Source organism: Lichenostomus cassidix, chromosome 2 (genome assembly GCF_008360975.1).
Source record: "Lichenostomus cassidix isolate B80296 chromosome 2, HeHo_3.0, whole genome shotgun sequence".
Classification (NCBI taxonomy): Eukaryota; Metazoa; Chordata; class Aves; order Passeriformes; family Meliphagidae; genus Lichenostomus; species Lichenostomus cassidix.
The window spans coordinates 135,685,923-135,702,242 of NC_139482.1; the positions used below are offsets into that span (position 1 = coordinate 135,685,923).

The window sequence follows — 16,320 nt, forward strand, 5'->3', positions numbered from 1 at the left end:
AGAAGGCTCTTATAACCTGGTAACCAGTTTAAGACAAATATTGTTTGTGTAGAAGTTAAACTTGGCCCCTGATTAGTTTGATTAAATGCTGCTAGCCAAAATGGCCATGTTCCCCTTTTGTAGGAAAGAAAACTGTGCTGGAAGTTTGTTTCCAAGTGCTTCCTTTATGCTTTGAAGAAACATTCATAACTATTGATATTTATTTACTCAGGCAAATAGAGAATGGCTGCTCCATTTGGTCTTTAAACCTTTCCACGTCTCATGACTTACTTTGGGTCAACATTTTCCTCACATGAAAAATTCCTTTGACCAGAATGGAGCGATATGGCTGTTTGTTTACAACAAATACAAATTAAACATATTAAAGCAAAGAGCAGAAGAAGAAGTACTGCTATATCTTTCAGATCACATACTACAAAAATATTTTCTTCCTTACTAAATGTCTCCTGACTTTTACCTTCTTGAAAGAATCAAAGATACAGACACCACTACTTCTTTAGTGTGTAACAAAATATACCAGTAGTTTCTGTGTGGAACAAATCACTAGAAAATATTTCCTCTCTACCACTCAACAGCTCTCTCACTGCCTTTAAGGAATTTGAAGAATTCAAGAATTATCTCTTCTTTCTCTTTTAACAGATCCAATGGGTACTACAGGAAATGAAAATCAGTACGATTTATTATTTTGTGTCTAGGAAACATGAGTTTTATCTAATGAACAACAAACATTTTACATAGGAGAAAACTGTTCTCTCCTAAAGGAAAGATCACACTGATATGGTTTCACAGTATATTATGATCCTAACTGTTTTTCTTCAGTTGTGAAGTAGCCAAAAATTAAGTGAGGAAAACAAAAAAAAACCACAGCAAAAAGAATTTTATACTTATTCTCTGTTTCTTTCTCTACTTTGTAAAATGAAATTGCTTTATGCCATAACTTCCCTAATGTCTACAGATACTATCCCCAGTACTCTTCATTCTGTGTATTTAATATCTTTGGTCATTATAAAAAATCAATATAGATTTTCTGCAAATACTTAAATTGCAAGAAATCTACTTTAGCTTGACTAATTAATATAATTTTCCAGTAAAATCGATATTATATCATAATTCTGTAAAAGCAATTTTACTAGAATATACCTTTGTCAGGTACCATTTCCACACATGATTCATAAATATGTTAATCTGAATTAATAACATATCAAACACGGTCTTTTTTACATGCTAATGTATCTCTTTAATACTGTTTGCTGCTTCTGTTGAACCTTAAATTAAACAGTCCAATCATTTAGGGTCTCAGTTTTTTCCACTTTACAGCTGTTCACTCTGCCTTGTTGCAATGTCTTCCTCTGTCCCATCAAAATTCTTAATAGTGAATTGCACAAAGGTCCAGTTAGAAAACCATCCCTGTATGATGAGGCACAAAAGTGCAGATAAATGGGAGAGAGAAAGGGGAAGCTGCTTCTTTTATCTTTAGTACTGGGTTATGCTATTTTAAAGCCCTGTGTTTTGTTAATTCTCTACAGAATATGTGTGTGGGCTTTTTTCCTCACAAGATGAGCGTCATCAAGTTCATATATGCAGAACAGATGGGATTCCCTTTCAGTTTTGTTAATTAAGGATACAAAACATAGCTTATATTACCCTTTTCACATAAACAAATGTTACATATTGCAACTTTATACATATTATAGAAAGTCTTATCTGCATACCTATATATCGTATCCTGAAACCCTTTTTATTGGTGCCATGATCTGCTGACCACCGCAGAAATACTTCATGGCCATTGCTGGTTATATTTAGAGAAGATGAATAGTCCCCGCTGAGAGATATGAGCAATGGACTATGACTATTTGGTCCTTGGTACAAAGGAAGGACAAAATAAAGAAAACAGGAGTTACAAAGTTTAAAATAACTTACAATAAGCTATATGCACACCATTAATATATATGTAAACCATCTTTCAAGCAAACAGCTTAAAATTAAAAAATTAATTTGAATTAAAAATATTTGAAACTATATGCTATAATTGGAAACTATATATTCGCTCGAAACAAAAACTATTTTAAGTATAACATACTGTACATTTATAAAATACAGTAACCCAGCAGTTCTTTTCAGCATAACAAATCAAAATGATTGCTTAAGACTTTTTATACTGAAAAATTATGATATGCATAAACAATAGTATTAAGACAGACACAATATCAAAATACAGAAAAGATATATAATAATATAGAAAGGGTATCATCCAAAGTAATGCATCCTATAGTTACCATCGAACACCTCAAGTATATCAAATTCCTTTTCTGTCTGGAAGAATTCGAAGAACATGCTGATATTATAACCCTTTTCCACAGTAATGGTCCATGCACACATCTGGAGATTTGGGTAGCTGTCAGGATATCCAGGGCTCAGTATTACTCCTGTTGAATCCAGACGCATTTCATTGGCTGGACAGAGCACTGTGAAACAGAAAAATTGATAAAAAAATCTAAAGCCCATTATTCTGTTTCATATGATTGACAAGATTTTTCCGAGTTTAAAAGAACTGTGTTATTCATTCTATTTCTTTAAATTGAGCAACATGGTGATTTAAATATGATGAAGGGATTTAACTTTGAATTTATCTGGATTCACTAGGTCTACATAGAATAATAATTTCATTAAATAGAAATAGTTGATATTACCATGTTGTTGGAACTTTTTTCAAAAAATGGTTTGCTTTATGATAAATGAACAAGTGCTTCACTATATTCAGAACCTAACACTGCTGGACAGAAGCTCTGAAATCTTTTTATATTGATTACTAACTCCTACATGAAAATGAGTTAGTTCTGAGTTACATAAGAAAAATAATAGGATCTTAGCTTTCTCAAGAACACTGGCAATAATATTGGTTCATTAACTGCAAAAATCGGGTTTTATGTCGCAAAAATTATTGGATTATGAAGAGAGATAAAAAACATAGAAAAGCAGAGAAAAGGAGAGAAAAAGAAAAAACTTTGTTAGAATCATTGAGTATTTGGGTTGGAAGCGACCTTTGAAGGTCATGGAAGTCAAACCTGTATAAAACCATCCAAATTGAACTTCAAAATCTGTATCTGCCCATATATTTTAAAAATATTTGTCTCTCACTTGCAAATTAGCATCTAGTTGCTAAACTTAAAAGGCTGTTTCTCATGACTTGTGTTTGTTTCAATTACTCAAGAAAAGATCGAATACAACACCTCCATTCCACTTAATAAAACTCATGTGGCTGGTATCTGGCTGTCAAACTGCACTGCTATGCCAGTTGTGACACAAGCAAGCAAATGAAAAAAGTAATCCTCTCAGTTTTAGATGTACATACAGACACTTATATTTATATAAAAATGTGTGGCAGGAAGAGCATAATAGTAATCTGGCTGCACTTGTTTATTTGCAGCTGTTTTTTTCAGTTAAACATCCCTCAGAGAATTTAAAGACTTGTTTCTCTTAAACAGATTCCCTTGGGAATTGGGTAGTTGAGTTTTATAAGAATCAGAGAAAATATATCTGAGATATAGTTAAGGGTCACCATTAACGAGTTTTCTCAGGGCCCCCTCATTACGATACAAAATACAGTCTGAATCTTCTTACTATAGAATTTCCATTTTATTCTGAAATTAGAAACTAATTTCAAGGAAAATTGAAGCCAAAGTTACATGTTTTATATGGACAATACACTATTTTAACAAAATAATAGGATAGACAATTGCTAAATTTGTGGAATTTAGTGATTTTTTCACATCTAAAGGAAATCAGCAAGACTTTTAAGAAATACTCATCCAACAGACACACACCAGAGAAATACAGAGAAAAAAAAAGTTACATAGTTCTAAATAGTACAAAATGTGCTGTCAACTAACCTGTAACAATTAAAATTATCCAGCATATCTTTTACCTTTTTTGCTTCAATATTTTGTTTTAGGAACACTTTATTTGTCTAGTATACTTTTACTGCAATACATTAGATTCAAGACTAATATATTGTTACTTAAATTCTGTTCAGCAGCATTCTTCAGATTCAATAATGGATTAATCTTGGATGTAGGTATCAATCTATTTCAAGTCAAAAGTTAAAGAAAAACTCAATCAAATGTCACTTTACACTGGCTAAAGCATAAAACATATGCATCAGTTTAAAGCATCAGGAATTAACAGTATGAAGTCTAACAACAAACATATCCTCTACCCAGTGCAAAGAATTAGTAAACTGATACTAATATGAACCAACAGAAGAACTAAGTTTTTTCCTTAAGAGTGACTCTTAATGTAGCATGTTACAGTCTGCACAATGTAGTATGGTAGCTTATCCATAGACCAATGTGATATACTAAAAACCATGAAAGACAGAAATTTCTGTAATTGTGCAGCCTTTAGATTCCACAAAGCTCTCTAATAATTTTTCATTACTTAACTTTAACTTATACATCATGATCTTCAAACTTAGACACTATATTAACAAATACAAAAGAAAACATGGTGCTGTTTATTCTAGGTTGCCAGCTGGACTGGTCATTTTTAACACCATTTGACAAATTCCTTTGCAATTTTCCTTTTAATTTTCTGAATCTAACTCAGAAGACCATGTTAATTTCATTCTGCCTTGAACAGAAATTATAAAAGCATTGATTTAATATTTAGTATTGGAACCAAAGTTTAGCATTCACATCTGACACATAAAAGATTAACTATGGTAACTGAAGGCATCATTCCTGAGTTTTTGTCTTGGGTGTTGCACTGAATACAAATATGCCTTCAGCAACACATGCTGAGAGAATGCCTCAGGATCAGCACATATGTCTCTATTTGCCCTATCTAATATTACATATTTTTAACATTTAAAGCAATGCCTGGAGGTTCATGGTTTTTCACCTATTTAATGCTATAAGTCTGCCAAGTTAGGATTTAAATTTAAATTGGGGTGTTGGAAGCTATTTCTAGACACATTTGTACCTAACTAAATGCATGGATTTTCAGAATTTATCAGTGTTAAAGTTCTTATGAAGCTCACATTTCAATTTCACTTTGCATTTTCAAGAACTAGACTTACTGCTGTGAATGTTTTTGACTTTTGAATAGACTCGTGCATAAAATCAGGGGAAAACAGTTTATTCAACTGTAATAGTAGACCCTTCCAGCTTTCAAGGAATGGAGGGAAAGAGTATATTTATACAAGTAGTTTTTTTAATGCTTAGCTGAAAGCCTAGGTGAATATTATGGTAATAATAAAGTTCTAAAAATTAATATACTGATATTTAATTTCTGAACATTTATATTGTGCACCATTTTATAACTTTAGAAATTGCTAAGAAACAGTCAAATATTAAAGTTTTACTTTTAAAATCAGTAGATTTATTCACAATTAATTTACTATTGCCAAATAAATCTTTCATCATGAGTGTTTTATGGATATGTTAATAAATTAAAATTACTGGGGAAGGACACACCAAAATATCAGATTGGTAGAAAAAACAGATGGCAGTATTTTTCACATAATACAAATGTAAATCAAATGCACTTATTATGACTGATTTGGGAAAGTATTTAAGTCCTGCAGTAGATGTTAGAATATTAAGCTCAGGAACAGATGGATCACAAAGGAATATCCCAGCAACTAGCACAATCCAAAATGGTTTTTGTTTACATAACTTATATTTTTATGAGGCTGTGGTGTTTTGGTTTGGTCTTTTTTCTCAAAAAGACTTTATCATGCATGTTTATAACTGAAGGTCCTTATTTATCCTTCTGGATATAAATGGAAAAATTAGCAAGAAAATATAAACTCATACCCATCACTGGAACTTCAAAGAGATTCCATTTTTTTATTGAAGCATGTGCAAGGCTTATCTTCATTAGCTCCCTAATCAGTTCAATATGAAATAAAACCCTCATTTTTTTAAAATTATGGAAAAATTACATTCTAGCATAAAACATCAAATTTCAGCTTAATAAGGACAGGTTTAAAGTGTGATGTTAGTGGCTGGCAGGACTGTAATCTTATTTTGAACTTAACAATAGGATGGCATTATCTCTTTATCTGCAGTTTTCAGTAAGAGGAAAAATGAATGAACACATGCACACACACACAGAGGAAACCTGTTTTATAGAATACACTGAATAAAAATGGAAGTACTTAAAACTGCACTGAAAAATGATTTTGTGAACTTGTTCACCCAAATCCATGCTAATTCGTCCTTTTTAAAAAAATCCACATAAATTTTCATACTATTATATTGTACATAAAACAAAATAGTCTCATTATTTACCAAATTAGACCTCCTGCAAAAAGGAAAAAAAAGGAATTGTAAAATAATTTTAACAAAGTAGAGCAGCAGCCCTTTAAACTTGTGTAATCCATTAAAAATTACTAATTATTTTGTGTTACTGACATACATGAAACAAAATGAACATTGATATATTGGGATAAATACTCAGAAGTCTGAAATGGTTTTAGTACACTGTCTTACGTAAAGAGATGTAGAGGTTATTTAAGAAATCACCAATGAACTGGCCTGGCAGCAGGAAAATAAAAGGGAGAAAAAACCTTGGCAAGTAGGTGGTGCTCCATCCATCTGAAGTCTTTCCCCCAGTCGGCATGTCAGGATCTCATTACCAACCAGTGTAAAGCCTGGCTGACACTGGTACCTTATTATGTCTCCTGTTCAGAGAAACAAAACAGGGCAAAACACAAACAAACAAAAGAAACATTAAACAGCAATTAACTGCGACTTTTAGCTTTGAAAACATTGATTAATGACGTTTCTTACCACCATATTATACAATGGGCTAAATGACCTCTGGCATAAACAACTTTGATTGGTCTAAGAAATGTGGTAAATGAGCTTTGTGTTGCACACTGTGCTGCATCTATCACTTCTATTTGTTAGACAGTTTGCTAATTTGTCTGGGTTTGACTGATACTATGTGAACCAAATGTCCACAAAGCTTTAAGCAATATAATTTATAGGATAAGCATAATGGAACTAAATAAAGGCAAAAGATCAAGCAAAGATCAAGATCAGTAATTCAAACAATCCTCAGGGAAAAAAAAATTAAATGTGAACTGTATTTAGTTGATGATACCTAAATTTGGCTCTGTGAATAAGAAATTTAATTTTTTTAATTAAGAAACCAATAATTAGTATAGTTTTATGTACCAATAAAAGTAAAAACTTGCATATCCTAGCAGTTCTCTTTGGTCCAGATTACAGAGAAAAAGGGGAAAGAAGAGTAATTTCTCTTTGTGACCTACATAACTAATCATATACTGGTATATACTATATATGTATAAAAATATATTTTTTTCTTTGCAATCATGTGAGCAAAACTAGCTTACCAGACATCTGACATTGGATCATATAAATGATATTTCTTTGAAATACAGGTGGCTAAGTAATATTATTGACATGTCTCCAAAAGTCAGAATGTCATCCCCTTCTCTGATCCTCTTAACTTTTACAAATTTTATTTTACCCTTTAGGTCACAGAACATTATTTCCGGTACAGAATATACCATTGTCTATATGTCTTCATATGAGTTTTCTTTGTTTGGTTCAGTGTACAACAATATTTTATATTAAACAGTATGAAAAATGTATTTTTAAATTACAAAGAGTCCATTAAAAAGAGTTACTGTATTACTTATATGTAATCTCTGAAATACAGGTGGGATTCAGAATGCATAGGGAAAAGGAAGGATTTCTTAAAAAATGTATTTTCAAATAAAAATCCAAAATATTACAGGTATGATTTCCATCCTAAAAAGCAGCCTGTGTACAGCAAGTTTACTTTATAAACAAATTTTAATTTTATTTTCTTTTATATTACCTATTTCAAATTCATCATCTTCAGCTAGAATTTCAGCATTTGGTATATTTGCTGGAGGCTGGCAGACACGGAGCTGATAGGCTATGAACAGGAACAAAGCACAGTTGACATTTTCAAACATAGTTAACACAGCCATGAAATAACTGATTTAATATCCACATTAGCAGGATAAAAATAAAAACTCTATTAATTTATTTTGAAACTTTCAAAATAATCCAAAGAAAGGAAATGAAAACATTGGAAGTTGTGCCTGCATTCCCAATTAGTTACTTAATTTTAGTGGTGAAACCCTCTTCATAAATAACATAAGTTTAGAAGTGGTTGCCAATTTTCTCACTTAAGTGATACCAGCCAAAAAGCAAATTATTTTTGAATTGCTCAATCATTGTTTTGTTTGATTTTATCTTTTTTTTTTTACAATACAATTTTACTGTTGAACCCTTCCACTTTTGAAACCTTGTCGTAAAAACAAGTTTTCAAATCCAAAAGATTCTACCCAGAGGTGGCATAACTAATGGACAGAAGCATTTTGAATATGAAATTTCCAAGTAAATAAAGAGTTGTGGAGCACAGATCATGTGCAGATAGGGTCAAAAAATAATCACGCTTTCAAAATTCTCATTTGAAGTTTCATGTGAAATAATTTCCTGAGATTCAGCACATGATCTAACAGTCAGGCAAAATAATTAGGTGAAATAAATAAAAAGACAAGAAGGAAAAGTGCGCAGAAGCTATATAGACTGATTTTTTTTTTTTCCCCCAGAGACCAAATGAAAATTGGCCCTTGTTTGGAGACAGACAAAATACCATTTAATCTTAATACAATTAGGAAAGAAATCTGGCAAAACAAATCACATTGACATATTTATACCCACAGTGGAGTCTTCTGTGGTTTAAAGTGGACATTCAGGATGAAGTATGTTTGATTTTCACTAATACTACATTTTCATACAGCATTGTTTTATAGTATTTCTCTTTAGCACAGAAGCATCATCTACTTATGGCAGATGACAGTTCAGCTTCAGTAATACACATTCTTGGTTGCTTCCTGTAATTAGATCTTTTAGAACTCTAATTGGTCAAACTTTTGTCAATCACAAAATTTATACTGCAAGTAAGACCTTTTGTTACTACTGAGTCAACCTCATTTCATATCTATTACACTCCTTTTTGCCAATCATATAATGAAGATCTACTTGAATCAGAGACAGAAAGCCTTAGAATGAAGCAATTTAAAATATACTTCACAAATTAAACATGAAGTAGCTGTGCTATTTGCATCTTAAGAAAATAGTAACAAAAATCATTAACATAATCAAAAATTGATTCAACAAACGTCATATAATTAATCTCAAATGTGTCTCATTTTGGAGTAACAGGAGTATCCTTAAGTTTAATCCCAAAATTACTTATTCTAAATAAATATGACTCCTTGGACTGCCTTGCCATTATTACTATAAGTTTTGTGCAGCTGATATGAAGGATCATAGACTCCAAGATACTGAGAGATTTCATTTTCAGTTTCTTTATAAGTAATCTTTGTGCTGATCGGTTTGCATCTTTATTGCACATTAGGGCCCACACCTGTGGTATGGCAATTTTCACAACAAAAGAAACAAGTAAAATAAGATCTTTAGAGACACTTTAACACTAGCAAATTATTAACCAGAAGAAGTAGCCTCAAGTTGCTCCACCTGAGATTTAGATTGGGTATTAGTAAAAATGTGCTAAGAAAAATGGTTGCCAAGCTTTGGAACAGACTGTCCAGGGAAGAGGTGGAATCACTGTCTCTGGAGGTATCTGCAAGGCAAGTAATGTGTCACTTATTGACCTGGTTTAGTGGTAGACTTGGCAGTGTTGGGTTTACAGTTGGGCTTGATGATCTTAAAGGTCTTTTCCAATCTGAACAATTCTATGATTACATGAGCATTTTTACATATTTTTGGTCATATGCCTTTATATTAATAGGTATCAATACATATCAATTCATTAAGAAATACAAAATGTCATTTTGTCCTTTGCAAGTTGATCCATGGAATTTAGATACCAAGATTTGGAATGAAAATTCTGATCCCTCTCTGCCTAGCCCTGCTGGAGTCTCTACTCCATAATCAAGTGCTGTTGCTGGTGAGTTTTATTCCTTGTAGGCTTTACGTATTTCTTTGGTTTTCTTTGTTTTGCTTAGATTACAGTTCCTTTAATCCCATCAATTCTGTCTATTGGTATTCACCCTGGTCTTTAGTAAGTCAGAAAGAAAGTCTTCCAGTCACAAAATTTGACCAGGATGCAGAGAACAGGCTGTAGTCTGTCCATGTTTCCTAGAATATTCAATCCAAAAGGCATTCACAAAACACCTAAACCCACCTCTACTTCTCAATTTGTTTCCTGGTAATTATAGCAAGACAAAAGACACTTGGCCACAGAAGGATTGGATGACTACAAAAAGACATAGAATTTGGTGCATTAATTCTTGTACATTGTCATTCTTTCAGTATTTAATTCAAGGGGAAAATAGTGTTAACTACACTATATAGTTCACTATCATTGAACTATAGAGTGTAGAAAACATTGTATCATAGGTATAGTTCACTCTCATTGGCATCTCTAAAAAAAAAAAAAAAAAAAAACTTTCTGCAAAATATCCAAATATCAAAAAGAAATTTAACGTCCTCCAGAAACATTTAGGTTTCAAAGGAATTTTAGAAGCATTGTAAGAAGTAAGAATACGTGCACCTTGACCTTTAGGGTCTTCATGCTGCCTTCTTTGTCCACATCTCATCATAGTGAAGTCTTTTTATTTTTGCTTTACTATTACTAATACATTTAATATGTCGTCAAGAAAACAACTTATTTTCATCATTCATGTTAGTATTTCATATGTTTGCATTACCCTAGTAGTGCTCAGTCATATTAATAATAGCAACTCTTAGAAAAAGCAATTCATTTTTTTTATGCCTTGTCTTCCTGCAGTCATGAGTATAAACAGGGAAAAAGTTTAATTTTTCACACTTACCATGATAACTAAGTACAAAGAAGCCACTGGTAGTAAAGTCACTGTGAAACTTGATCAGAATCTGATTGGAAGTGCTATAGACTGATTCTAATGCAGTGTTGCCACTAAATTGTCCAATTTGAGGGGAAGTTTGGTCTGGTCCATCCCTAAGAAAAACAAACAGAATAATTTTTTTTTTGGTCCAGAAAATTAGTATAATTTCTCCAAATTTTAAGTGAATGCAGTAAATTTTCTCTAGATTTTTTAGATTCTAAAAGGCATGGGACTAAAATGAGATAAAATAGATATTAAGGGATGAAGACCTTTCATATCCTGTATGTGGATTGGATCCTAATTCAACCACCTTTTGAAAGTCATATTCTTATTTGTAAATAAATATTGACATCAACTCAAAATTATTGAATTTGTGATAGCACTTCATCGACTTGCCACAACTTCTGATGACATTTGTGTATCTATACTTTCAAATGTGGCTATCAGAAAATAAATAAATGTAATATTGTTTGTGTCCCCTAGTCTTTTGAATCTGGTAATTTCTAAGCAAATTAAGAGATAAATAGTGTTGTTAGAATTAATTAATAAAATAATTTGAAAATACAAGAATTAATATTGGCTTTGGCAAAAATAAAACCAAAATGCTTAGAGTCATGAATACAAGATTTCCCTTGAAAACTGCATGTGGACATTAAAAAAATGCACATTTTATTTGCAGTGCTTATTCTAAATTACTTTTAGATATGCTCTAAGGTCAACAAGTTTTTTTAGCTTTTCCCCCTATAATTAAATGTTTTAATGCTTGTCATTTATCATTTAAAGTATATATGGACAGGTAAGAATTCATTTAAAGTTTATTTTTATGAGCAGTTCAGAGTTTTGCCAATCAATTTGTTGCTGTGTTATGAATTTTATATAAATAGTTGTATCTCTTTGACTCAAGTAAGCATTAATAAAATTATTGGAAGCTTTAACCAAAACTGAGTATGATATGCAGTTAGTTGATTAATTTCTTAAATCCATCTTCATATGAATACATTGATATTATTTTGTATAATTTATTAGGATTTGGACAATACAAGTACTGCTGGTAAGATCATAGCTACCTTATGAAAGAATGAAATATTCATTTCAACAGAAAAATTAAATCAAAATGAGTACTAAACAACAGTGGAACTGTACAGAGGACAGCATCAAAATACAAGAGTATGAAATGTTCATCTTTGCTTCCTTCCAGATGAGAATTGTCAAACACTAAGGAAAGAATTTTAAATTTAAAGGTAATTTTTTCAATAGTTATTTGCATAACTATTGAAATAAAATATGTATTGTAAAACGAAATATGTAAAATATGTATATTTTTTATTTTGAAAATTTTGTAGTAATATGTATGTCCAAATTATGGCACATTGACCCTTTCCCCTCTCTTTTAGCAGGGAAATTGTACACTTTGAAGAAGCATTTGAATTGTGAATAAAATGGGGTTTTTTTCCATTGGAAATTGCTATAAAATTTTTGATCTGCTCTGTAAATAAATAGTATCTCAGAAGTAGTATAAACTATATAATTATATAGCAATCATGTATATAATTCAACTTTTAGACGTGTACAAATGAGGCCTAAAGCCATTAAATGCCTTCAGATCTGTGGTGGAGGGATTAATGTGATAGGCTGCTGCTGAGGGTCAGCATGCAGAGCCGTGACAGACATGGATTCAGGTATATAGAGAATATAATTTGGTTATGATTATTGTTAGCTCAACTCTTTTTGTCATAGCCAAATACAAACAAGTCTCTCCTTTTATGTACTCTTAAAAGAGGCCAGCTTGGAAGAATGGAATGAAGTGTTGCCCTACTTTAGTTTCTAATACTCATACCCTGAAACACTAATGCACACATCTGAAACTCCTCTTTATCACTGCTATTTTAAGTATTATTTCTCTTGATTGCTGATGAGCTATTATAGCATACCTTTTTAGCTTTTCTTTGTTAACAAACTGAGGAACAGTATTATTGTTTTTGAATTCCTGTCCAGTGCTATCTAGAGAGAACGGTGCATTAGAAAACATGGATTGGTGTAATTCAGTCATTTCCCCCCTAGGGAGAACACCAGTTTCAAGGGGAAAATGACAAATATATTCTTTTAAATTCATATTTGGTTGCATAGTGTCACATGAAAATTAAATAAATACCAAAAGTGTTTTCTTACCAGACAGTTATGAAATCATATATTGGCTCTGTTTGGAGAACTGTGAAATTGATGTAGATTCCATTCCCAGGTGGTACTCTCACGAGCCAGAAGCAGTCTTGAAAATTTGGATACTCATCAGGGTATCCTGGAGAGTATATGGTGCCATTCATTGCAGTTATGTTTCCTCCACACAGAGCTATAAAAAGGACATAGTGTCTTTTAGAACCAGACACTAGATTCTTTCTGCATTCTACTTAGACCATATAAAAGCCTTACTTTTAGGCACATTTGGTACATTGTAACTTTATTGCATATGACCATTGCTGTGTAAAGAAAACAGGTGTTATTCAGCTTTGTACAGACTCAGATGCCTATTTTGACTGTATTTGTCAAATATAAAAGTAAAAAAAAATAGTAATTCTCATGTCATAAATACTAACAGAATTGGAATTAAAGTTATATATATAAAAAATTTTAATTATATATATATATAACTGAAAATTAATCTGTTAGGGCTTTGTGTGAATTCCAGCTACAAATTAGCAACAAATCACACAGATTGTTTTCATGTATTTCATGTCACAGGAAGATAGCCAACCAGAATTAATACATGAGAGAAGGCACATGAAGGGTTGAGGGGTGGGTGAAGATTAGAAGGGAACTTCAAAATGAAAACATTGTTTCCAACAGTATGAACAGTAATTCTGCATTTATGGATATAAATTCTGTTCGATAAAGTGGCATTCTCTCTGTAATTCATGTTCAAGAGTACTAATTTTAGACATCATACAGATGTCTATACAGTGACCATACAGATCCTGGACTTTCATAACTGTGTATTTCTGGAAAACTGTTAGTCCAAATTAGATTATTTTCTCCATAGACTTCAGATGCATGTTGAATATGACATCACCCAGTTATTACAGAAGCCTAGTTCTGGAAAATTGAAAGAAGCTTAATATTGTATAATTTGCTTTATTTTGCCCACTCCACTCCAAAATGTGCATGGTATGGCAACACAGATTTTCTAAAACTATATTTCAAATCTCTAACCAGAGCAGATTGTTGGAAATACAGTTTTGCTGTATAGGAATTATGCATTGTTTGTATTTAGCTAAAGCATATGTTATGGTTTATATACATATACTTTGGTGCTCAGCTGTAGGGTAAGGAGGCCTCCATAGCCATACATCAACCATTGAGACTCAACAGCTTGGGCACTGCTTTTCTTCAGCTTTTAGCCTTAAAGTCTCAAGGTGGTTTGAGCAGTGTAGACAGAAATGGTTTTGCAGCCACGTCTTAAGGGAGTGAAGACATGGTTTGGTGACTGTAAGGCAAGAATATTTCTTGGAAAAGAAGAGGGAACAGAATTCAAACAGATTAAAGCAAGGGGGATGAGTTAAGAAGGGTCAAAGAGTGTTAGATGATGCTGTGCACAGGTTGAAGGAATATTAGGTGCATGGGGATGCAAGAAGAGAACAAAACTTTAAACAGAAAGCAAGTTTAGTCATATTTAATTCAGATTGTCTGCTTCAAGAAGTCTGAGTAATTAAACAACCTTGGTATATCTTGTCTTACAATAAAGACATTAAAGCAAATACAAATTTAAGACATGCTGTGTATTTCTGGCACAGGCATATACAAAAAACCCAACTTCATTTTAATGCTTTTGAACATAAAGCCTTTATCTCAAATCAAACCAAGTAGAACTAGAAGATAACTCATTATCTTTTTCCTGCAACAATAAAGGAAAAATAAAACAACCTGAAAACATCTGTGGCATATAAAAGTGTCACAAACCCTTTACTAAAAATACCACCGTAAGTACCTGCACAAAACCCCACGCAATTTAAGAGATTTATCTAGGAGCTGAGTAGTGTTGACACTCAGTCTGTAAGACTCAGAAACTGAGTCTGTAATCATGCAGCAAACACACATCTTAGATCTCTATTATCAAGTTGGTGGATTTTTTTAATCTTTATTTTTCAAAGCAAATTAAGTAGAAACAAAGAACATCCAGCACTGTTGACAAACTTCATCAAAATTGATACTCAGAACAACAACATGCTTTGGACATCTTAGAATTTAATTAGCAAATTCTTGGTTCCAATAAGGTACTTCAAAGAAACAGAATCACTCCATTCAATAAATTACTTGTTTTGATTTTGAGGCACAGAAAATAGAGGTAGAAGTAACTAACAGGAAAAGCTAAGTGTTTAGCAGTTAAGACATGAAACATTACTATTCTACAGGATGGTAGAAAACTTAATTATAATTAACTTCTTCCCCTTTAAAAAAAAAGACAGTGTAGGTGTCATCTCTTACATGATAAGGCTTCCCCCTCTGAATTCAGTATCAGTTAGGTCTTAATTTAGCTACCATAACTGCCAGAAATTCCTAAGGCTCGCTGACTCCAGCAGGAATTTTGAATAATGAGGCTTCTCATTTAAGTACCTAAATTTGGGTATATGGTGCAAAATATAATGCAAAAATCCAGAAAACAGGGGAGCTTTTTGTTTTCTGTTTGAGTGGTTGCTTTTGGTTTTGGAGTTTTTTGGGGGGTAGGATGTTATTGTTGGGGGTTTTTATTTTGGCATTTCTCTCTGTAGGTGTGTTGGTTTGTTTTTTTGTTGGTGGGTTTGGGTGTGTGTTTGTGGTGGTGGGGGTGTTGTTGTGGTGGTGTGGTTTGTGTGGTGTGGGTTGTGTGTGGGGTTGTGGGGTTTGGTTGTGTTGTGTGGTGTGGTTTTTGTGGTGGGTTTGGTTGTTGGGGGGGGGGTGGGGGGGGGTGTTGGTGTGGTTTGGGTGGTGTGGTTTGGTTGTTTTGGGGGGGGTGGGTGGGGGGGTTGTGGTTCTCCTACATGCTCAATATTGAGGATTCTCCATGGTGAGTTTTACCATTCAATACAGAGGGAAGTTAGGCCTTTAACTGGAGGACTGACCTTCCTTGGCCTGATGCTTAAAGATTCCTTTCAGCATAGCTAGGGATGAGATAAACACTTGTACAGAATCATCACATACAGTCATTCTGTCTCCTTAAAATTTAAGCTGTGTGCAAGCCACAGTTCTTTGAACCTTCTTATTTGTTTCAAGTGTGAGAGAAAAAGAACCAAGGAAAAATTTTAAAAAATTAATAAAAAAATCTTATTCAGAAAAACCTATGTATAAACAATTTCACAGAGCACTGGCTGGAGAACAATTTCACTCTAGACCACCTTTCCTTTAACATTTCTTTCTAACTGATAAGACAGAACACAAGTTGCCAGAATCAG

The 16,320-nt window shown here is 32.7% G+C and overlaps 1 protein-coding gene across 1 annotated transcript in view; it reads right to left on the reverse strand.

The window, feature by feature from the left end:
- CSMD3 (CUB and Sushi multiple domains 3) overlaps positions 1-16,320 on the reverse strand; it is a 596,977-nt gene that overhangs the window by 79,850 nt on the left and 500,807 nt on the right. Inside the window, exons 44-49 of the mRNA XM_085053430.1 lie at positions 13,070-13,247; positions 10,868-11,013; positions 7,855-7,935; positions 6,572-6,685; positions 2,277-2,465; positions 1,713-1,859 (exon numbers count right to left, since the gene is read on the reverse strand). Of these exons, the coding sequence (XP_084909556.1) occupies positions 1,713-1,859; positions 2,277-2,465; positions 6,572-6,685; positions 7,855-7,935; positions 10,868-11,013; positions 13,070-13,247 (855 nt within the window). The remainder of the gene's footprint in view (positions 1-1,712; positions 1,860-2,276; positions 2,466-6,571; positions 6,686-7,854; positions 7,936-10,867; positions 11,014-13,069; positions 13,248-16,320) is intronic.